General features: G+C 39.8%; 1 protein-coding gene across 8 annotated transcripts in view; it reads left to right on the top strand.

Annotated features, from left to right (window-relative positions):
• Positions 1-24,973, top strand: part of AFG2A (AAA ATPase AFG2A) — a 307,467-nt gene that overhangs the window by 186,784 nt on the left and 95,710 nt on the right. For 2 of the 8 annotated variants that reach the window (XM_089302525.1, XM_089302529.1), the window contains one exon: positions 413-1,306. The exons of the other annotated variants lie outside the window; for them this stretch is intronic. In XM_089302525.1, coding sequence (XP_089158651.1) covers positions 413-418 — 6 coding nt within the window. In that variant the 3' untranslated portion in view covers positions 419-1,306. Of the gene's footprint in view, positions 1-412; positions 1,307-24,973 lie in introns of those variants that run through there. 8 annotated transcript variants of the gene reach the window in all.

Below are 24,973 nucleotides of genomic sequence, written 5' to 3'. Positions count from 1 at the left end.
TTTAATAGTCCTTGCATGATAAATTAGCTGCATATCTTTGAAGGCTTTCATTAGTCTTAATTATCCAGAAATCCTAAACTTACCCATCAAAGTGTACTCCTAATAACATTTCAGATCTTTAGTGAACGGTTGCCTCTTTAAGGTTGCCTCTTTAATCTGTACCTAAACTGAGTTCTTATCTTCTATAATCTATAAAAGCGGAGCATTGACTTAGATTATCAAAATGATAGAGATTCGGTAACAGGTTCAGAGACAAAACAATTCCCATCTACTCTAAGGGACCTTCAGAAAATGTTCTTTGGTTTAGTTAGTTCACTTATTTATATCTCTTCAGAAAAGCACTGTTTCCTATTTTTGAAGTATAAATGCTCAGAATATTTTCTTATTAAGATTTTGCCATGTTGGTTCACAGTACTGAAGCTGATGTCCATATGAGAACAGATCAATTTTTAATTGGTGGCACATAATAATTGTGTGAATTTATGGAGTAGAATGTGAAGTTTTGACGAGGCCAAGGCAACTTCAGCTGGCTGACAAGATCACAGCAGAAGGTCTGTCTCAGCAAGGCGTGAGAAGGACAGCTGCGGTCCTCTTGGTTGTTTTAGGTTTGATGGGAACTACAAGCTGGAGCTTCCTGGTGGTCCTGCTAATGATTGCTGTATTCCGAATTTTACGGAAGAGCACTTAGTCTCATAACCTTCAAAATGTCCATTGCCTTGTAGAATTTTAATCAAGCAGAATGTTAGTGTAGAAGAAAGGGTTAATGCCTTATGCAAGGTTGAGCTGTTTGTAGAAAAGAATTAAAAGGCAACAGGCTCTCTGGTATATACTTCCCACTAGAATAAAGATAGATATTAATAAAGCTTTAATTCACTATATGCTACAAATACTATAATGGTTAGGATGTCAAAACTGTAGAATAGAGCTAAGTTAACCTTTAAATAAGTGCAATAAAGAAATTAAAAAATTACAGAAAGAACTGCAAAGAGGGGATACATTTTAAAAAGGGTCTGCTTTGAACTTGGGGCTTCTAGTAAAGATTAGATTAGGAAGGTACTATTCTGGCTTATGCAGCCAATTTCTGCATAGTTCAGCAGCACTCAAGGCCTTGGCTTGTGTGGGCAGCCTGTTAACTTGCACCTCTCTGTGATTGTTAGCCATGCTCTAAATATGTACTTGAAAATCAAAAAAAATTGTAATTAGAAAAAATGGACAACAGGCTTTTCATTGTAAGAAGAAAAAATCATTGTGTGGCTTATGATATAAAAATAAAGTCTGGTGCTCGAGAGCCAGAGCCATACCATCAGCCTTGCTGTGAGTGTCTCTCATTTCTTCGAGCGCCGACACCTCTCACACCTGGGGCCCCTGGACTGGCTGGAGCTGGTCTCTGGCAAAGTTTCAGTACATATATACTGACAACTCATATTAAAGAGACACTGTATGATCAGCTCCTATACCTTAAGGTGAAGTCTAGCTACAGTATTGAAGAATCTCATTTGTATCAAGAATTTTAGTTGCCAAAAACCTCCCTGTGGTTGATGTCTTTGTCTGAAACTACTGGACTGAAAGCAAAAAGTAAATTTGTAGAGAAATAGAAAACTTAAGTTTTTGTTTGTCAAAGAAATGGAATTGATAATCCAAGCTGTCCCCCAGAAATGTAAACAGACATCTAAATGTGCAAACATACCTTCTCAAGCTAAATACTTTTGCAGGGTATTCCTACCAAATTTGCAGGGGATGTAGCTCCTGTCTCATGTGGCTATTCAAAAATTTAAAAAGTAGGGCTGTGGAAAAGAGTTGTCTGGCTAATTTTATAAGGATTCTGTAACTGTAATTCCAAATGAATAGTGCCAGGAAAAAAAGTATGGGTCCCTTTCAGTTACACATTTTGGAACTCTGACAATAGTGATGGTGAGGATGTATAGAAAGAGGAACCCTGTTACAGTGTTGGTGGGGATACAGGATAGGACAGCCATTGTGGAAAACAGTATGGAGATTGCTCAGAATACTAAAAATAGATTTACCATGTGTCACAGCTATCCCACGTCTGGGAATATATCAAAAGAATGTGAAGTCAGCATATGAAGGAGATACCTGCACTATCTTATCTATTGTAGCCCAGTTCACAATAGCAAATAGCAAAGATATGGAATCAGCCTAGACTTTATCAGCTGGTGACTGGATAAAGAAAATGTAGTAGATATACCTGGTGGAATATTATTCAGCCATAAAAAAAGAATAAAATCCTAACATTTGCAAAGAAATTACTGAAATCTGAGATTATTATGCTAAGTGAAAAAAGCTAGACATCAGAAAGACAAATTCCACATTTTTTCTCAATTGTAGAATTGTGTGTGTGTGTATCTGTCTATCTATATCTATATCTATATATATAGTATAAAGAAGTGTGAATACATATTATTTGGTATATAGATTTCGTAAATATCCTGACTGAATTATACCCCTTACATAATTAAACAAACCCCTCTTTGCTCTTCATGAATCCCATATGATGATTCTTCTTTATGTTAATGTCTTTTATTTATTAACTCCTTATATACAATTCCTTGTCTTCTGGTTTGTTGAAGCAGTGAGTCAGACAACATTTGCCACAATGTTGTCTGTCAGACTGGCTGGCCACAAGCACTCCAGCGGCACATTCATCTGAAGGGCATTTGTGACAGAGACTGGTTTTGCCATTCTCGTCCACCTCATAGTACTTTGGGACAGCCAGCTTAACCTTCTTTCTTTCATGCTTATTCTTTTTGGGAGTGGTTTATGACTTCTCGCTTTTCTTGGCACCACGATGAAGTCTCAACACAAGGTAAAGAGTGGACTGTTTTGAATGTTGTAGTCAGATAAAGTCCATCCACCTTCCAGTTGCTTACCAGCAAAGATCAATCTTTGTTGATCAGGAAGGATTCCTTGAGTATGATGGTCTTCCCCATAGGGTGTTTTTTTTTTTTTTTTTTTTTTTTTTTTTTTTTTTGACAGGCAGAGTGGACAGTGAGAGAGAGAGACAGAGAGAAAGGTCTTCCTTTTGCCGTTGGTTCACCCTCCAATGGCTGCCGCGGCCGGCGCGCTGCGGCCGGCGCACCGCGCTGATCCGATGGCAGGAGCCAGGAGCCAGGTGCTTTTCCTGGTCTCCCACCCCATAGGGTTTTGATGAAGGTCTGCATCCTGGGGGCAGGCCCACCTGAGGCTGAAGGAAAAGAAACGGATTAGATCTAGGACACAGGGAAATGGCAGCGAGCAGGCCTCTGGCTGGAGAGCAGCCGAGGAGCACACACATATGAAGTGAATAAGGTAAAATATTAAAAATTGCCAAATATTTTTTGAAAATATAATTATGGAAGGCAAGGACAGTTTAAAATTTTCGATAAAATTCACTGTATTATGAAAATACAAAATAGGCGAAGAAATCATGTAATTATTTAAAGGAATGCATTAAGTCTATTTGGTAAAATTTATCTTCAATTAATGATTAAAAACCTGGAAAACTAGGAATAGAAAGAAACTTCACAAATTGAGTGATGCTTTGGGCAGGCTCTGTGACAGTGGGTAAGCCATTGCCTGTGACACTCACATCCCAATCTCAGTGCCTAGTTTGAATCCCAGCTATTCCACTTCCAATCCAGGTTCCTGCTAATATACATCTTGGCAGGCAACAGAATATTGCTCCAGTAATTGGCTCTATGCCGCCCACGTAGAAGACCCGTATGGCATTACTGGCTTCCAGCTTTGGCTTGGCCCAGCCCCGGCTGTTGCAAGCATTTGAGGAGTGGAGAACTGCGTAGAAGAGACTTTCAAGAGCTGAGCTTGTATAAGATGATTTAGGAGCTTTGCTCTGGATTGGGTACTTCAGGAAACAGGAGGAAGTAATTCTATTCAAGGTGAATAGTATAATCTGTGCATACACCCACACCCCCCCACACAGAGAGAGAGAGACATAAACACAAGACCCTATAACAAATTGTGTTTTCATAAGAGAGGAGCCTTGAAAGAACCAATATGATAGTGTTTTCTAGGTTGAGGATTATGCTAATTCAGTTCTCAGCAGTTGAGATCCAAAAACCAGTGTACATGTCAGCAGAAAAGTGGTAAGGGAAAGAGTAGGAGGAAGCCTCTGGCCCAGTGTCTTGTTTGCCTTAAGAGAGCAGGGGGAGGAGCGATGCCCTCTGTAAGCTTTTCCTAAATCGCTTTCATTTCCCCCAGCAGGAATGAGCCACTGTAGTGATAGCATGTTGGTGCTTGTTGAAATGAAACATGCCCACCAGTGTAAAATGAGGGCATTAATATTTCATGTGGGAACTTGATTTAGCTTTCTACGTACCCAAAATCTTTGGAAGTTGAAAAAAGAAATTAAAAAGGAAACTTAGGTTTGCTTCAGAGAAACCTAGTTAATTACAACTTAGGTAAAACATTTCTTCGTAAACCTTAAAATGAGTGTAAGTAATCATGTTATGTCATTGTGTACTAACTGTGGACAAGGGGTTTTTTTTTGTTTGTTTTTTTACAAGAAAGCCTTCCCTGTCCCTCTTTCCTGCCCTCTTATCAGTGATTGTTTAAAAGCAAATGTCCTGTTGTCTTTTCTGTTAATTCATTTCAGCATCCCTAATAAATATATAGAGGCAGTATTACAATGTTGACAGCACAGATCTGTAGGAAAAAGAAGAGGAAATTTGATCTTTATGCTTTTTTGTATAGTTCCTCCAAAGCGAATACATGGGTCTCCATTTGCTGGCATCTTCATGACACTGTACTTCACCCACTGCAGTGATTGAACACAAGGTTTTAGCATGGTGTTAGTGTTACCACAGTCAGCCCATCTGACTTTAGTACTTATTCTTACATGGGCTGTTTACAGGAGTGTTTCGGTGTTACTCTTTTTTTTTTTTTTTTGCCAGGCAGAGTTAGACAGTGAGAGAGAGAGAGAGACAGAGAGTTATAGACAGTGAGAGAGAGAGAGAGAGAAAGGTCTTCCTTCCATCAGTTCACTCCCCTAACGGCCGCTACAGCCAGTGCTGCGCCAATCTGAAGCCAGGAGCCAGGTCCTTCCTCCTGGTCTCCCATGTGGGTGCAGGGACCCAAGCACTTGGGCCATCCTGCACTGCACTCCCGGGCCATAGCAGAGAGCTGGACTGGAAGAGGAGCAACCGGGACAGAAACCGGCACCCCAACCGGGACTAGAACCCAGGGTGCCGGCACCGCAGGCAGAGGATTAGCCAAGTGAGCCACAGGGCTGGCCTTGGTGTTACTCTTTAAAAAAATTTTTTGTTTTACTTGAAAGGCAGAGTTAGAGAGAAGAAAAGAGACAGAGAAGGAGAGAGATCTTCTGTCTGCTGGTTCACTCCCCAAATGATTGCAATGGCCAGAGCTGGGCCAATCCGAAGCCAGGAGCTTCTTCTGGGTCTCCCACATGGCTGCAGGGGCCCAAGGACTTGGGCCATCCTCCATTGCTTTCCCAGGCCATAGCAGGGAGCAGGGTCAGAAGTGGAGCAGCCAGATCTCAAACCAGAGCCCATATGGGATGCCAACTTTACCCACAACGCCATAGTGCTGGCCCCTTGGTGTTACTTTTTAAAAAGTTTTTTCTCTTAATTTATATCATTTTATAGTCCAGCAGGAGAATGCACACAGTTGTTTTTTTTTTTTAACTTTTGTTTAATGAATATAAATTTCCAAAGTACAGCTTATGGATTACAATGCCTCCCACCCGGCAACCCTCCCCTTTCGTGCTCCCTCTCCCCTTCCATTCACATCAAGATTCATTTTCAATTCTCTTTATATACAGAAGATCAATTTAGTATCTATTAAGTAAAGATTTCAATAGTTTGCATCCACATAGAAACACAAAGTGAAAAATACTGTTTGAGTTCTAGTTATAGCATTAAATCACAATGTACAGCACATTAAGGACAGAGATCGTACATGAGGAGTAAGTACACAGTGACTCTTGTTGTTGACTTAACAAATTGACACTCTTGTTTATGGCATCAGTAATCACCCTAGGCTCTTGTCATGAGTTGCCAAGGCTATGGAAGCCTTTTGAGTTCACCGACTCTGATCATATTTAGACAAGGTCATAGTCAAAGTGGAAGTTCTCTCCTCCCTTCAGAGAAAGGTACCTCCTTCTTTGATGACCTGTTCTTTCCACTGGGATCTCACTCATAGAGATCTTTCATTAAGGTCATTTTATTTTATTTTATTTTTGCAGAGTGTCTTGGCTTTCCATGCCTGGAATACTCTCATGGGCTTTTCAGCTGGATCCGAATACCTTAAGGGCTGATTCTGAAACCAGAGTGCTGTTTAGGACATCTGCCATTCTATGAGTCTGCTCACACAGTTAGTTTTATGTCTTCAAATCCTGCTTAATCATTTCTATTACTATCAGGCCCTTCATTAATATTATAAGAGCAAATAACAGCTTTTTCTATAAACATTAAAAACCCTGACAGTAATTGTTAAGGGTAATTGTTCTTGTAAACCATCTCTGTAAATCCATTGCAGATCCTCAGATTTCCTCCATATCTATTAGTAGCTATAATGGATTTTTATTTAAGAAACAAATTATCTCCATTGACGTTCTTTAACAGTGCTCCTAATTGGTAAATCACTCCAGAATTTGCCTATTGAATCTTAAGTTATGAACTCTCTATATTGTATAAAATCTCTGTTTGCTTGAGAGAAATCATATTGCTTCTTGTAGAATGTATTTACATGGGTTTGAACTCCTAAAAATGTGTATGTGTTTCATCTCTAAATATATGCAGCAAGATCCAGGTGTTTTGCATATATAGGATTGAGAAGAAACCATGTTCTCAAAATTGAGTCATTTATGAATTATCCCAGTTCACATTTCCCTATAAAACAATACTAAGAGTGATTGCTTACAACTCCTTGTAAGCTGAATGCTAGAAAACTAACCCTGCTGCATGCATACAGAATAGCGTTTAATTCCACATGCCACATGCTTCCATCATTACAAGCAGATGTCCCACAACCCTGCATGGTTCACTCCACATTTCTTAAGCTCATGTACACTAAAGATGAATGAAAATACTTGGTCTTTCTGAGCTCATGAAATAGAGGGAGCTAATGGACAGTGTCCCAAATTTTTGTGCACACAATTTTCCCCCAGCCATATAACATGAAAAGAAGGCGGCCCTCCAACCAAAAAAAAAAAAAAAAAAAAAAAAGCCTTTTAAGGAACTTTTTTTTTTTTCAAGCTATTGTGTTTCACTGGATGAGAGCTACACCCAGTTTGTCCATCAGATGCTAGCAATCTGGGAGGAAAAGTAAGATGGAATCCAACAGGTTACTTCCTCACCTAAATAGTTGAATGTGGTTCTTTGCAGTCAGTTCTTCAAATCAACTCACTCTTTTTTTTTTTTTTTTTTGACAGGCAGAGTGGACAGTGAGAGAGAGAGACAGAGAGAAAAGTCTTCCTTTTTTGCCATTGGTTCACCCTCCAATGGCTGCCGCAGCCGGCGCACTGCGGCTGGCGCACCGCGCTGATCCAAAGCCAAGAGCCAGGCGCTTCTCCTGGTCTCCCATGGGGTGCAGGGCCCAAGGACTTGGGCCATCCTCCACTGCACTCCCGGGCCACAGCAGAGAGCTGGCCTGGAAGAGGGGCAACCGGGACAGAATCCGGCGCCCCGACCGGGACTAGAACCCAGTGTGCCGGCGCCGCAAGGCGGAGGATTAGCCTATTGAGCCGCAGCACCAGCCTCAACTCACTCTTTAAGTGGATCTTTAATATCTCTGTATCAAGAGTAGAACTTTGGTGCCAGCACTGTGGCATAGCGTGTAAAGCTGCCGCCTGCAGTGCTGGCACCCCGTATGGTTGCTGGTTCAAGTTCTGCTGCTCTGCTTCCAAACCAACTCTCTGCTGTGGCCTGAGAAAGCGATTTAAGATGACCCAGATCCTTGGGCCCCTGCACCCATGTGGGAGGCCCAGAAGAAGCTTCTGGCTCCTGGCTTCAGATAGGCCCCACTCCAGCCGTTACAGCCATCTGGGGAGTGAACCAGCAGATAGAAGACCTCTCTTTCTCTCTTTCTCTCTCACTGTTTCTCTCTGCCTCTCTGTAACTCTGCCTTTCAAATATAAATAAAATGTTTAAAATAAAAGAGTAGAACTTCACACAATTTTCCATATATGCACACACACATAATAAATGTCACTCTCTAGCAAGTGCTATAAGGATTAGTGCTTTTAACATGGGACATTCTGTTAAAATCATTATTATGAACTGGTATTCTTTCCAGAGGAATTTTATCGAAAAAGATATTAGGTATTTGGAGCATGTCATAGGAGAGCTAATACAGAATTTAGTAGTATAACCATTTATTTAGCTGTTTTACAGGATCATTTTGGAACTAAAGTAATTTTTTTCCCCAAAAACCTTTTATCCTCTATGGTGGCGGGAAACACATTTCATATTATGGAGGCTCGTATGTGGTACATTTGGCTTCAAAAGTAGTTGTGCTTGGCACTGTAGTAGGAAGTAGTCCATGGTCACTAATCACATCTAATCCCCAATGTTTCTAGTGGCATAGACCGAAATATTTCTTTCTTTCTTTGAGAAGAAAATTATGTAAAGAAGGTAAGTTCTCATGTTTGGCATATAAACTGGAATTCTGTATTGTGGTTCTTAGGTTTTACACATTGTAGACATGTAGTATGTCAAAGAAATTCCTAAGAATATTGTGTTTAAAACTTGAAATTAGTTTCAGTGTTTTGAAAAAGAAAGGATATAATATTTAATTCCTCCTTTTTAAAAAAGTTTTAACTAAACCTTAAAATGTTATTATCCGATACACCAGGATTGTGTGGGTGGTATTCTTTTTGTTCTTAGATCTTCAAGCTTTTTTTCTGAAGGACCACATAGTACATATTTTAGGCTTTGCAGACCTTGTGTGGTTTTTGGGAAATCTCTTCTCTCATTCTCTTTCCCTTCCTCCTCATCCAGTTTCTTAAAACCTTTTCAATATGTAGAAACCTTTGTAAGCTTGGGAGCACAACAAAAGCAGATTTGGCCCACTGGCCATTTTGAGTTTATAGTCCTAAAACCAGTTGGGACAATGTGTATGATGGGCCTCAGCTTCTCTGGCCTTTTTATGAAATAACCCAATAGTATGTTCGGCAGCATACTTTAATTATTACAGAAAAATAATTGTATTGTCTTGAGTTTTATTAATGCTGATGTTAGTGTTCTCCGGGGCCAGGCTAAGTGGGTATGAACAGTATCAAAACGTCTGAACTCGGGTCCTTGATTTGCTGTTTATAGGACTCTGGTCTCAGGCAAACTCTGAAACTCTTGAGTTTCAATTTCCTTTTTGTGAAAATGAAAAAACACCAATTCTGCCTACCTCTTAAAATTTCTTAATTATTTTTAATTGAAATACTTGAAATGTAGATACTGAAATGCTTTTAGAAAGTACAAAACAAAGTCACCATTAGTAATCATTTTAAGCTACAAGTTTTATAATTGAATTTGCCTTTATGAATTTTATTACAGGAATTTTGAAAATGTAAAATCAGTAACCAATAAGGATAATAATTCTTCTTTGCTTAGCACCTTGCAAATAGTAGATATTCAATGGCTAGTTCCTTGAGGCAGCAGTAGTTCTTTCCAACAAGAACATACGCTTAGATTTTTTTTTTTTTTTTAACAGGCAGGGTGGACAGTGAGAGAGAGAGACAGAGAGAAAGGTCTTCCTTTTGCCGTTGGTTCACCCTCCAACGGCCGCCTCCGCCGGCGCGCTGCGGCCGGCGCACCGCGCTGATCCGATGGCAGGAGCCAGGAGCCAGGTGCTTTTCCTGGTCTCCCATGGGTGCAGGGCCCAAGGACTTGGGCCATCCTCCACTGCACTCCCTGGCCACAGCAGAGAGCTGGCCTGGAAGAGGGGCAACCGGGACAGAATCCGGCGCCCTGACTGGGACTAGAACCCGGTGTACCGGCGCCGCTAGGCGGAGGATTAGCCTAGTGAGCCGCGGCGCCGGCCACGCTTAGATTTTGATTACACTGCTCTCTGGAATATAGATAATTCGGATCCTAACACAACGTTTTGCACATAGTAGACACTCAAATATTTGCTGACTTTCTAGGACATCAGTCTGCCTGAGTATTAGATGTTCCCATTTACCTCCCACCTGTAAATAATGCATTTTTTTACTTCATGTTGAAACCATTGATTTCTTAGTTCACTATTTTAAAAATTCTCCATGTTTGCTCTGTTTCCTCAGTAGTTCTCTTTATTTTCTTCTTCGGTGACTAGAGGATAAAAACAAAAGATATTCCAAGTTTGGATAGGTTCTGTCCAATTATAAGGTAGCTACTCCTTGTTTACTGTTCTGTGGATCCACACCCTCATTTTCTGATTAGCTCTTTCCTACAAAAGCCACCGTGAACCAAAGTCCACACAATTATACCTTGGTTAATGCAGGCTCATCTGGGTAGGTGGATAGGAAATAGAAGAAACTCCCGGGAAACCTTAGATGGATTTCTGTTGTACAATTTAAGGCAGGACTTCCCAAACATAGCTGTTCCTCAGCATCACCAGATGGGCTTTGAAAACCCGAGGATTTCCTGGCCCTACTTCAGACTCAGTGAATCAGAGTCTTGAAAGGGAGTCAGGCCTAGCAATCTGCATTTTTAGAAAGACTAAGGCAGGTTTGAGAACAAGTGGCTACTCATGGGACTAAGACAGTTGTGAGTTTGAGTTCTGATTCTGTTAATGTATTGCCTGTATGAATTCAAGCAAATTATTTAACCTTCATTCAAAACAGTAAAGATGTTGAAATTTTGGCTCATTGATTCAGGGAAGAATTAAATGAATAAATATGCTGTTTAAATACCTAATACATAACATTCAGTAAATCATTGTTTACTGTGCACAGTTATTACTATTATTAGTTATTACTATATTATTACTAATGTTATATTTCTGACTGATTCTGTTTTCCTTAGGAGCAAAGTTAAACAAAATTTAAATTTTGAATAGAATTTTATTTGGATAGAATTTGAATAAAAATATATTTCATGATAGCCCCAGATTAAATTCATTGTGTTACATGTTTTTTCTACATCTTATTAATAGAAATGTGCAGCTATATATTCACTCTGCAGTTTTCCCCAGAAGAATTGGTGCTTTGTACACAGTAGTCTATAGATACTGCTATTCAGCTTAGAGGACATTCAGACCCATTGGGTAAATACTATTTTAAAGTCTTACCTACTGCAGTAAAGAAAAAATTTATAATAAAGGGTACAAAATTATTTTATATTCCTTATTAAAGTTATATTAGGCCCAACCTGATTTTTTTTTTAAGACCAAAGTCAGAAGTGAAAGCTGACTATGTAAGAATAGAGATTTACATGTTGATTTTAGCAAACATTTTTCTCTAAAAATCTGATTTGAAATACATTACCAGAAAGGTTTTTTGTTGTTTATGGGTTAAACTAAGTACCCTTATAGACTACTCTTTAACATTCCAAATATTCGGAGATTATTACTTCTTTATTTATGAGTAATAATTTCATAGGTAAAGTGTTCTTGGTTGTTTTCTTTCATAATTATCTTCCTATTTCCTCCTGAGTTGTTAAGTTTTCTGTTGAAAAAATCTGCTATTAATCTATGGGGGATTCCTTTAAAAGTGACCTGCTTCTTTGTTCTTGGATATTTTAGAATTCCTTTTGTTCTTTGAAGAGTTTGATTTTAATGTGACAGGGTGAGGATCTTTTCTGGTCATGTCTCTTTGGGGTCCCATATGCCTCCTGTACTTAGATGTCCATATCATTCTTCACACATCGAAGGTTGTCTGCTATTACGGCATTGATAGGTTTACTACACCTCTGCTCCTCTCTGTGCCCTCAGGAATCTCCACATTGAAATACTTGTTTGTTAATTAATTAAAATGGAAATGCATGCCAAAACCTAGGTATACAGTAAGTAGTACCAAGAAGGAAGTTTACAGCAACAAATACTCATCTCAAAAATAGGTATCAAATATACATCCTAAGAGTGCTTCTCAAGGACCTAGAAAGCTAAAAATATAAGCCCAAAGTTTGTAGGGGGAAAGAAATAATAAAAACTAGAGCATAAGTAAATGAAACAGCAGCTAATAAAATACCAAAGATCAGTGTAATGAAGAGTAAGTTTTTTTGAAAACTTAAAGTCAATACATTAGCTAGACTAAGGAAAAAGAGATGACGCAAATAAAATTGGAGCTCAAGAAGGGAGGTACTATAGCTGATACCGTTAGATTACAGTGGGTCATTAGGGATCATCATGAACAGGTGTAAGCCAACAAATTGGAAAACCTGGAAGAATTGGATTTCTGGATACATATAACTTAGCAAAATTAAACCATGAATACACAAAAAAACAAAACAGACCAGTAACTAGTAAAGAGATTGAAATCATTAATCATAAGTCTCCCAACAAAGAAATATTGGCATAGGAAATTATTTTTTTTTATAAGACCCCAAAAGCTCAGCCCCAAAAAACATAAAAAAGATAAATGGGATTGTCCTCTAAGAAGCTTCTGAGCAGCAGAAGAAGCAAGAACAGAATGAAGAGGCATTTAACAGCATGGAGGGTGGGGAAATTCCAAACTATTTATCTGACAAAGGGTTACTGTCTGAAGTACATGAAGAACTCAACTCAATAGCCGGGGGGAAAAGATTCAGATGAGAAGTGGGCAAAAGATCTAAACAGAGATTGATGGGGCCGGCACCATGGCACAGCAGGTTAAGCTACCACCTGCGGCGCCAGCGTCCCATATGGGCGCTGGTTCATGTCCTTGCTGCTCCACTTTCAGTCCAGCTCTGTGCTAATGTACTTGGGAAAGCAGCGGAGGATGGCCCAAGTCCTTGGATCCCTGCACTCGTGTGGGAGAACCAGACGAAGCTCTTGGTTCGTGGCTTAGTCCTGGCCCAGCCCCCACCCATTTTGATAGTGAACTAATTTATGGAAGATCCCTCTCTCTCATTCCTTCCCTGTCTGTAACTCTGCTTTTCAAGTAAGTAAAATCTTTACAAATAAATATATAGAAAAAGATATCAGAAAATGAAATACAAATAACAACAAATACATGAAAAAAGCTTAATATTGCTACCATCAGGAAAATTCAGGGTAGAACCACAAAGTGGTATCATCTCACTCCAGCTCCAGTGACTATTATCAAAAATATACTTCTCGGGGCGGCGCTGTGGCGCAGCGGGTTAATGCCCTGGCCTGAGGCACTGGCATCCCATATGGGTGCCAGTTCGAGACCCGGTTGCTCCACTTCTGATCCAGCTCTCTGCTGTGGCCTGGGAAAGTAATAGAAGATGGCCCAACTCTTTGGGCTGTTGCACCCCCATGGGAGACCAGGAAGAAGCTCCTGGCTCCTGGCATCAGATCGGCGCAGCTCCGGCCATTGTGACCATCTGGGGAGTGAACCATCAGATGGAAGACCTCTCTCTCTCTCTCACTCTCTCTCTCTGCCTCTCCTCTCTCTGTGTAATTCTGACTTTCAAATAAATAAATCTTTTTTTTTTTGACAGAGTTAGAGAGAAAGGTCTTCCTTTTTCCCGTTGGTCCACCCCCCAAGTGGCCGCCGCTGGCACGCTGCGGCTGGCGCACTGCGCCGATCAGGAGCCAGGTGCTTCTCCTGGTCTCCCATGCGGGTGCAGGGCCCAAGGACCTGGGCCATCCTCCACTGCACTCCCGGGCCACAGCAGAGAGCTGGCCTGGAAGAGGAGCAACTGGGACAGAATCAGGCGCCCCGACCGGGACTAGAACCCGGTGTGCCGGCGCCGCAGGCAGAAGCTTAGCCTAGTGAGCCGTGGCACCGGCCTTAAATAAATAAATCTTTAAAAAAAAAAATACTTCTCCCTTTCCCCCTCCTCCTCCAAAAGAAAAAGGGAGACAGATAACAATTACTGGTGAAGACGCTTAGGATCTACCTGTGCTACTCTGGGTATATATTCAAAGAAAATACTATCTGCATATGAAAAAGACACTTGCTCTGCCATGTTCATTGCAGCACTATTCACAAGATAGGAAATCAACCCAGATCCCCACCAGTGTTTGAATAGATAGAAAAAGTGTGGGATATATAAATAGTAGAATATTATTTGGACACAAAAAAGAAAGAAATTTTGACATTTGCAGCAGAATGATGGATCTTAAACCAGACACAAATTCCTTATGTTCTCTCTTATATGTGGATGTCACCATTATGTTAAGTGAAAAAAAGCCAGATACAGACAAATAACCTTATGTTCTTCTCATAAGTGGAAGATTTAAAAAGAAAACCATTGATTTGGGATGAGTGGGGAGAAGAAGCTACAGTTAGATTGAGTAATTGATACCAAAACACAGTCAGATAGAAGTAGCAAGTTTTAGTGTTCTATAGCACAGTGGGGCAACTATCATTTACAATAATGTAGTATTTACTATATAAGAACTGTAAGTGTGAAACTGATAGGCTCCAAACACAAAGAAAAGATAAAGAAATGGCTAGGCATGTTGCCTGGTTTGTTCTTCCTATATGGTTTTGAATATATGCACAATATCCCATAAAAATTCCCAAGTATTACATGTTAATCAGAAATTTCTTTTTTTTTTTTTTGATAAAGATTTAATTATTTACTTGAAAGAGTTATAAAGAAGGAGAAGCAGAGGCAGAGAAATCTTTCATCCGCTGGTTCCCTTCCCAAATGGCCACAACGACCAGAGTTGGGCCAGAGACAGGCTCTTCATCTGGGTCTCCCATGTGGGTGCAAGGGCCCAAGTACTTAAACCATCTTCTGCTGCTTTCCCAGGCATTAGCAGGGAGCTAGATCAGAAGCAGAGCAGCCAGGACTTGAATCAGGCACCATATGGGATACAGGTGGCACCTTTACCCTCTACACCATGGCGCAGGCCCCAATCGAAAATTTCTTTAATAAAATAAGATAAAAATTCTTGAAAAAAATTGTAAACTTGTCTTCACATTGTTGTTTGTGTTATTTCTACTTCCTGAAATGCCCCTTCCAGTCACCTTACTTAAGGCGTGGCTCATTCTGTCAAATGCTACACAGATGTCTATTCCCTAAGGCAATTTACTAACCTTTCCACACCTCATAGTTATTGTTTGCCTCCTTTGTAGTTTCATATTGCTTTGTACAAATCTTGTTACCACATTTTATCAGTCTTTGGGATGTATGCTCCTCAGGCACTGGGACCAAGTCCATTTATCTTTGTATCTGTTTAACCTGTATACTCTGATCAGTACATAGAATATGCTAAGTATAGTTTTGCTGAACACATAGATGAATAGCCCAACTTAGGAACCAGTGACTTCGGGAATGTAATCACATACTGAGTTCAAAAACATGTGCTTTTTTTTTTTAAGCAGTTTTATTTAATTTCATTTTTTTCTCCCTTAAAAAATAAATTACTTTAAAAACCACACACTAAAGTGTACACTTATGACAATATCCAGTGGTGTGTTTTGTGGTTGAAGGTTGAATTATGGACAGCAGTGATGAGGATAACTGACTTTAGTGCAGATAGGAAAAAAATTGTTTTTCTCCCAGCGTTAAGTTTTTGTAGACAGCGAAACCAAAGCCCAAAGTAATTAAGGGATCTTCTCAAGACTGTTAAAATTACGTGGCAGAAATGTAATTAAAGAGGACGGATGCTGATGGTTTTACTTCTGACTTCGTTCCATTTTTTTTTTCCTATGTGCAGATCTGTTATCAAGTGTTCAGAGTTAGCAATGAAGGTTTCTACATGTTGTTGACCAGTGTAAAAATTCCTGTGTCAACTTCCTTGTTTCCTATTTCAAAACCAACTGTAGACTTGTACTTGTGAGAATTCTAGGATTTCTGTCCACGTGGATAGACACAAGGTGTTAATAATTCCACTGATAATGGGAGAACATGAAGAACAAAAGCACTGGGAGACCAGTGAACCTGTCACCAAGTTTTATAATCCATGCAGAAACAGAAATGGTTGCCTACACTGGACTTGATATTCAGATAGCTTTTGGTCCTCAGAAATTCTTTAGTTTTATTCCACATTTTATAGATAAATGTTACACAATATTCACAGGCTGAGTATCATTTGTGTTTGCTTTAGCCATCTTGTTTTCTTTGCATTTGCTTAGACATAAGCACATGTTTGGTTCATTGGGAGTGCCATAATACTGATCTCACTCAATATTGAGATCACATTCTTTAAAATACCATGAAAGCAGCATATCTAAAATTACATCCATTGAGTGAATAAATAGGCCCTATGTAGGTGGTCCAGAATGCTGGGTAGCAAGCTTATGAAGAGCTCAAAATGTTGGTATTGCTTTGGCTTGCTGGAAGGCTGATAATTAGTCCCATGAAAACAGACATCTGACATGGTCAGAAGCATGACACTCAGTCTGTAGTGAAAACAATAACTTCAAAATAAAATAAAATGGATGCAACTGGAAACCACTATATTTAGTGAAATAAGCCAGTCCCAAAAAGACAAATATCATGTTTTCTCTGATCTGTAGTAACCAATAGAGTACAAAAAATGTAATGTATATGACCAAAATTGACATTTGGAGATTTGATTATTGTTTATAGCCCTTGTCTTTACTGTTGAGGAGCAGTGATTTTTTTCTTCTATTTGTTGAATTCTTTACTTAGTGGAGGGTGAAGCTTATGATTATAAAATAAACTGAAAGAATGTCATTGTAAAAAATTAAAAGAGTAAGAAAGAAAGTAGGAGGAAGGCTAGGAGTGTGGGCAGGAGGGGAGAGGAGGGTGAGAAAGATCACTATGCTCCTAAATTGTATATATGAAATAAATGAAATTTGTTCACCTTATATGTACTTTTAAAAATGGAAAAAAAGAACTATGTGCTTAATGTTTTTCATTGTGGCTTAATCACATGACTTTCATGGCATCCTTTTTTTTTTTTTTTTAAGAATTATTTATTTTAGAGGCAGAGTTATTAGATAGGAAGAGAGTTGGTCGTCATCTACTGATTCACTCCCCAAATGGCTGCAATGGCTGGAACTGGGCCAATCCGAAGCCAGGAGCTTCTTCTGGGTCTCCTACTTGGGTACAGGGGCCCAAGTGCTTGGGCCATCTTCTACTGCTTTCCCAAGCCATAGTAGAGAGCTGGATCAGAAGAGGAGCAGGTGGAAGAAACTTAACTTACTAAACCCTTCCATGGCATCCTAATGATGTCAGTCTCAAGACCAATGTTGAAATTTTTCCTCTGACTTCATTCTGATCACAGCTTCCATTTTTTGAAATCTAGTTAGCTTGTCAAATTTTTTTATTTCATTTGAAGATTTGAAATTGAGGCTCAGTGACTTTTTACAAATGCCTCAATGAAAATTCCATTCAGAGACTTCACAGTGGCTCCCTCTAGGATAGACATTACAAGGCAATTTCCGTTTTAGACCTCAGAGCTGTCAGTCCTTCTGTATGGTCAGCTCCAGTTTTGTTACCTGTCCAGTTACTTTGCTGGACTTTTACTGGAGGCTGCCTCTTGAGTCAGTGTTACCAGATAGACTGATGCTGGAACTCCCAAAATCATTTCCTGTAGTTGTTCAGCTTTTCTTTTCATGCAGGAATGTTTCATCCTAAACTGACAGGTGGAAGGTTTTCATTGAGCCCTCTGAAGCTTTGTTGTGTTTATATTTCTTGAAGGGTCATCTGGCATTTTTTACCAAACATATGTGGTATGGTCCACATATTTCATCTTCGTAATGTATGTTTCAGATGATAAGCTGTTAATAAGCATTTATTGGATATACTGTATCCACTCTTGAGAATATTGTATTGTAGCAAAGTTGCAGTTTGGGTACAAAGTTAAGAGAAAGGAAGGAGATGGCCCAGGTCTAGGCTAGACAGAGATCAGGTTTTAGGTATTAAGTCATACGGACAGTACAGTTATTTTTATTAAATATTAAATCATATGAATTATATAGCTGTTTCTACTATAAAAGGCATTATATAATATTGGTAATTGTTCCTGTGTTCTGAAAAGGCTTAGAGAATAGGAAGCAAAACAAAAAGAGAAAAACAAATACCTGGCTTTTAACAATAGTTTAAGAAACAATCTAATAGAGATATCAAGTAATTGTATAGATGAATTGAAAACCAAAATGCAGAAACACTGTTTTCACTCATGGTGGCCTGGTTATATGACTACTATAAATCACCAATCTACCTGTTTGTTAAGTCAGTATTATATTGTGTAAGTAAATAAAATATAATACAGGAGCATCTGTGAGGTAAAATAGCATCTAAAATGACATGTGAAATCTTAGGATCCATCAACAGTGCTTCTTTTTCTTCTAAGTTTTATTTATTCTTTACTTATTTGAAAGGCAGAGATACAGAGCGAGAAAGAGAGAAAGAGATCTTCCGTTTGCTGGTTCACTTGCCAGATGGTTGGGACTGGGCCAGGCGGAAGCAGGAGCCTGGAGTTTCTTCCAGGTCTCCCATGTGGGTGCAGGAGCCCAAGGGTTTGGGCCCTCTTCCGCTGCTTTCCCAGGTGCATTATCAGGATGGGGATTGGAAGTGGTGCAGCTGAGCAACCAGGACTCCAACTGGTGCCCGTATAGGATTCCTGCACTACAGGCAAAGGCTTAACCTTCTGTGCCACAATGATGGCCTTGCTATTGTGATTTCTTGATTTCTTTTTTTTTTTTTTTTTTTAGATTTATTTATTTGACAGATAGAGTTAGACAGTGAGAGAGAGAGAAAGAGAGATGGAGAGAAACGTCTTCCTTCTGTTGGTTCACCCCCGAAATGGCTGCCACAGCCAGAGCTACGCTGATCCAAAGCCAGGAGCCAGGTGTTCCTTCCTGGTCTACCACACGGGTGCAAGGCCCAAGCACTTGGGCCATCCTTCACTGCACTCCCGGGCCACAGCAGAGAGCTGGACTGGAAGAGGAGCAACCGGAACTAGAACCCAACACCCATATGGGATGCTGGTGCTGCAAGCAGAGGGTTAACCTAGTGTGCCACAGCGCCAGCCCTGCTATTGTGATTTCTTAAAGACATTTTTAAAGCTTTACAATTCAGTATCAGATGGCTTTTCTAAATGGAGAATGATTTTGCCCCCAAGCAAACATTTGACACACCTAGAGACATGTTTGATTGTCACATCTGAATGCTACTAACATCTGGCATCTGCTGGGAAGAGAGACCAGGAATGCTGGTACATATCCTACAAGACAGCCCTTGCCAGTTAAGAATCATCTGGGCCAAAATGTTAGCATTGCTGAGGTTAGGAAACTCTGTTCCATGATATTATCATTCTTTCCTGTTTCTCTGCCATTTAGAGGAGCTTATTCACCTGCGATTTTCAGTTTCTGTTTTATTTATTTTTTTATCAACTTCTCGGAGATGTAAGTATACCGTATATGGGGACCTGGGGCATATGCCCAGGGAGTAGGCCACACCATAATTCAATTCCTCATTTGTTTCCAAAGGAATCTTAATTGTATTTCTGTCTTGCCTTTTATTGAATTTGACTTTTCCAACCTACACTAAACACAGAAATCTCCTTTAGTCCCCTCCGTAAACTGTTCATACTCAGGTGAAGTTTTTAACCCTAGAGTAAACAGGAATATTAAGGATGGGCCATCCTGGTGGCCGTACTCTGAGCAGACTTCCTGCTGCTTCTTTCTCTGCTCTGCTCTGAACTGTTCACCTGCTGCCTGCCCTCCCCTTGCCACCATTGAGTTGCTGCCCAAATTGCTTGTACTATTTGATTCTAATTAATTTTAGTATTATCTATTTGCTGAGGTCGTTTGAGTATTGGAAATATGGTGTTCTTAGGTAATAGTCCCAAGATATTGTAACAATTATGTGATTATTTTTTTCTTTTCAAAACTGAATATTGGTTTAAATGTTTAAGATATGGGAAAGAGAGGCTTCTGGTGATTTTTATGTACTACCACATTAGCTAATGTGGTAGATACATGTCGGCTTCAGTAATAGCACTTTTGACCTCACACCAATATTTGGAAATTCCGAAAAAATGTGTGTCACATTGTTTTCAATGGCTTTCCATCTCAGCCTTAGTGATCAAGGCAAAAAGTAAAGCAAAGTGCTTTCTGTATTTAACCTCAACTGATTTCATGGTCATGGCCAGATTTCAGAGAGATGAATAGAGGATTTTGAAGTATCACTTGTCTAGATAGATTTCCATCTTTCCTGTGTATGTAAAGCCAACTGACTGAAAAGGGCCTGAAGGGTTCCTCTCTGTTCTCTTCCTCCTCCAGTGATGAGGCATCTTCTCACAAATTAGTGGATGGACATTAATAATACAGGTATTCACAGAAATAAAAGAAGACTGGGTTAGATGGGTCTGTCAGAGACTCATGACTTCTATACTGTAGAGTCATTTTGGGGTTATGTTGTTCATATATTTTTAAAGATTTTACTTATTTTATTTGAGAGTTAGAGTTACAGACAGTGAGAGGGAGAGACAGAAAGGTCTTCCTTCCGTTGGTTCACTCCCCAAATGACTGAATGGCTAGAGCTGTGCCGATCTGAAGCCAGGAGCCAGATGCTTCTTCCTGGTCTCCCACATGGGTGCAGGGGCGTAAGGACTTGGGCCATCTTCTACTGCTTTCCCAGGCCATAGCAGAGAGCTGGACCAGAAGAGGGGCAACTGGGACTAGAACCGGCGCCCACATGGGATGCCAGTGCCGCAGGCAGAGGATTAACCTGCTGCACCACCATGCCGGCCCCTGTTGTTCATATTTTTTATAAAACGCCTTATTGAGTTGTGTGAGTTTTGTGAAGAATACCAAGTAAGCCAGTTTATAGGTGAATACCGCTCAAGGTCAGTGCTGCAATTAGGAATCTACCCACCTGCAGAAAGGCTTTATCTAGGGCTGGCACTGTGGTGTGGTAGGGTAAGCCTCCGCTTGTGGTGCCAGCATCCCATATGGACACCGGTTCTCCCAGCTTCTCCTCTTCCAATCTAGCTCTGTGCTATGACCTGGGAAAGCAATAGAAGAGGTTCCACATGCTTGGGCCCCTGCACCCATGTGGGAGACCTAGAGGAAGCTCCTAGCTCCTGGCTCCAGATTGGCACAGCTCCGGCCATTGCGGCCATTTGGGGAGAAAACCAGCGAATTGAAGATATTCTCTCTCTCTCTCTCTCTCTCTCTCTCTCTCTCTGTCTCCCTCTCTCTGTCTGTAACTCTGCCTCTCAAATAAATTAATCTTTTTAAAAAAAAAAAAAAAGGCTTTCATGATTTAAAAAGAAAGGCTTCATCTATTTGTTACTGGAAAATTGTTTGAGAGTTCCGTTTTAAACTGGCTACAATGCCATATGGGTGCCAGTTTGACTCCTGGCTGCTTCACTTCTGACCCAGCTCTCTGCTAAGGTTCCTGGGAAAGCAGCAGAAGATGGCCAAATGGTTGAGCCTCTGGCGCCCACATGGGAGATCCTGAAGAAACTCCTCTGTCTCCTGGCTTCCACCTGGCCCACCCAGCCCAGTCATCACAGTCATTTGGGGAGTGAACCAGTGGATGGAAGATCGCTGTCTGTTTGTTCCTCCCTCACTATGACCCTGTCTTTAAATAAATAGAAATAAATCTTTTTTAAAAAATGCTTCCAAAAAGCAGAATTTAACAGAAATGTCAGTATCATACCTATTTCCAAAAAAAAAAAAAAAAAAAAAAACCCTCATCTTGCTGTCTAGGAAGAAATTTTTATGCTAGCTTCAGATCTGTGTTAATTACAGGCACTTTGATCAAATCATTCCAGTAAGTGAAGGAAATTGTTTATGTTCATTTGTATATTCAAAAGTGAAATTAATCTTGGATTCATAATGAATGGTAACATGCTGGAGAAATGGAAACCTGTCTTTCAGGTACTACTTCTAAATATTACCCACTCTACACCGTAAGCATCACTTCTGTGAGAAACAGTGTCATACCTCTTTTGATGTTACGGGTAAAGGAATTGGGCATCCCAGCTCTATCTGTTGTAGGCCCTTTTTTCAGAAAGACACGGGGGTGTCTCCTTGGAGGCAGGGATGTTCCATGGCGCCACCTCTACCCCTGGTAAACTTGCAGAGAAGATGATATCCCTGAGAAAGAACCTGCGTAGCTCATATGACTCAGTATGTAACTGTGTCCAATTCAGAGATGAAATGTGGGAGCCCCTGTAACTGTACATATGAGCTACATTCTCTAATGATGAAGTTTGTATTTTGATACTTTTATCTCCATATTTCTTAGTCCTCTGTATTTTCCTCCTCCCCTCTACCCATCACTCTCTCCTCATGTCTGTCTGTGACTCCCTCCCTAGTTGTCCACCGTGCTATTCAGATAGGGAAGGTAGTGTATTCACGTAGGGAAGGTAGGATGATTTAGTGACGACTTCCCCCAAACTTTTAACAGTGTACTTGGACCATTTTGTTGGTTTTCTCTGAGGTTTTTTTCCCTATTAATTTGTAGTTTTTCATATATTCTAATTGTGAATCCTTTGTCGTATTATATTGTAAGTATCCTCTCCTGGTCTTATTGGTTGACAATATGCTTTGTTTCTTTTTTATGTGGTCTTTTATTGTAGGAGGTTGTTCATTACATTGTGATCAAATTTAGCAGTATTTTCCTTTATGGTTTGTTTTTATATCTTCTTAAAAAAAAACAAAACAAAACCCTTCTGTATAACCCAAAATCGGATTTTCTCTTAAATGCTTTGAAGTGTTGCCTTCTATTTTTTTTTTAAAGATGTATGTATTTATTTGAAAGTCAGAGTTACACAGAGAGGAGAGGCAGAGAGAGGGAGAGCGAGGTCTTCCTCCAATGGGTTACTTTCCACTTGGCCACAACAGCTGGAGTTGCGCCAATCTAAAGCCAGGAGCCAGGAGCTTCTGGGTCTCCCATGGTGCAGGGGCCCAAGGATCTGGGCCATCTTCTACTGCTTTCCCAGGCCATAGCAGAGAGCTGGATTGGAAGTGGAGCAGCTGGGTCTTGAACCAGTACCCATATGGGATGCGCCCATATGGGATGCCGGCGCTTCAGGCCAGGGCGTTGACCGGCTGTGCTACAGTGCTGGTCCCAGCCTTCTAATTAAATCTTTATTGAATCTGGATTTGCTGACTGATGTTCAGTAGTGCAGTGAATATACTCTGGAATATTACCATCCATCTTCTCATGTAGACGTGAATTGTCCAGAGGCTGCTAGCCATGTTACAATGATTGAAAGTTAAATTACTTACAATTACATAACATCTGAAATTCAGTTCCTCAGCCTTACACTAGCCATGTGACAAGCATTGGGTCATGCAGTTGTCAACTTCTCTTTGAACAACCTGCAGACATAGAATGTCTTCGTCACCGTAACAGTCTGGTGGGTCTTCCCCGGTCTGTCCTGTTAAGGGCTTTGGTTCCAACTCCCCTTCTCTGGTGACTATGTTCAAAGGGTAGCTAGCTTCCTGTCATTCACCAGCTTCTTCCAGAAAATCGAGCTGCTCCCAGCAAGTGGAAGCTGCCCAAACCGTGGGACTCATCCCCATAGTCCACATCCTTTGGTCAGTTCTTGACCCTGTGTTTTCTCCATTTTCCTCTAGTTATTCTGAACTTATATAGACTCACATTATCAGAAATGTAACTACTCAACATTCAGGCTTGCATCCTTTAAAGTATTATCTGTATATATAAAAATTAAATTCTTTTACCTTTAATTTTGAGCTCATTCCCTTTTGTTAAATATGTTATTTTTAAACTCATCTATTTTTATTCCTAAATCCAAATCTAGTTTTCTAAATCTACCTTCGGTTAGGCCTATCAAGTAAATAAACTGACCATTTTAAGGTATGTCATATGCAGCATTAACTTTAAACAAATCATATTAGAGTATTTGCTTTCTATATATAAGGTATTTATATGAGTAGTTAAGAAATGATTCTAGGCTTTATCTGAAAAAATATATTATTCATTTTGCTTTGCTTGCTCAGTCATGGAATACCTTTAATTCTTCTGAGAATACCAGTAAACGCCATGTGAATACCAGAGATCTTGGAAGCCTAAAGCTTTTAGTAAAACTTTGCTGAAACATGATTTTGTGGGGGTAGTTATAAACTTTGCAGATTAACACACTGAGAACAACTCAACTTGAAGCATTAAAGCTAAACTGCCTGATAATGATTTCAATAAGTCTATTGTTAATGCAAGTACACATTAATATCCCTACTGCTGCCAACTTTAAAATAAATATTCCAGGTTTAGTGCATTCAGAAAGCATCTAGGAAATTGAAAACAGGATTTTCAGTTTCTCTGTTTTTATATACTCCCTACTGTACAAGATTTTTTGTACTTTTCACAAGAAATGTCCTACAGTGTAATACACATAATATAAGATTGCAAATAAGCTATTACTACAGATTATTCCTAGTAAATTTTCAGTTGCTGAGTGTTATAATAATAAACTTCGCTTTTAAAGCACCACAGACAAAAGAAAAGTGTAGTAGTCACTTAGCAGCCGTGAATAAATGATTTCACATTGGAAAGCATTTAATAAGACTGAAACCCACAGCAAAGCTGTCCTCTGGTGTATGATTACCAGAAGAGTTCACCAGGTCAGAGTAGAAGCAAAGAAGATTGATCTAATATATAGAATACTTTTTGTTTCTTACTTAAAATATGAAAAGGTAATAACTAGAGAATTGTGTTTTCCTCAGAATTTAAACCAGGTTGGACATTGTTGAAAGATACCTCAAAAATTCAAAGTATAGAAATGTCATCACTACACAAATGACAGAAATATATAAAACATGTGTATTTCATCTTGATCATCCTTGAAAGAAGAACAGATACAACTTACATTTTTAAACCAAGAAAGGTTTAAAATGTAAGGGGGGAGAAATAGGCTTGGGCATTGGAGCTTATATCTGTTGTGTATTACAAGTAAAGGTCTGTGTAATAAGACCAGTATTCGTCTGTCAACTCTGAGTTTACTTTCCTCT

The sequence above is a fragment of the Oryctolagus cuniculus genome, chromosome 8 (genome assembly GCF_051225735.1).
Source record: "Oryctolagus cuniculus isolate XC-2025 breed Fujian yellow rabbit chromosome 8, ASM5122573v1, whole genome shotgun sequence".
Taxonomy (NCBI): Eukaryota; Metazoa; Chordata; class Mammalia; order Lagomorpha; family Leporidae; genus Oryctolagus; species Oryctolagus cuniculus.
Note: the sequence above shows the minus strand (reverse complement) of the source record. Positions and strands in the feature narration are given on the sequence as shown.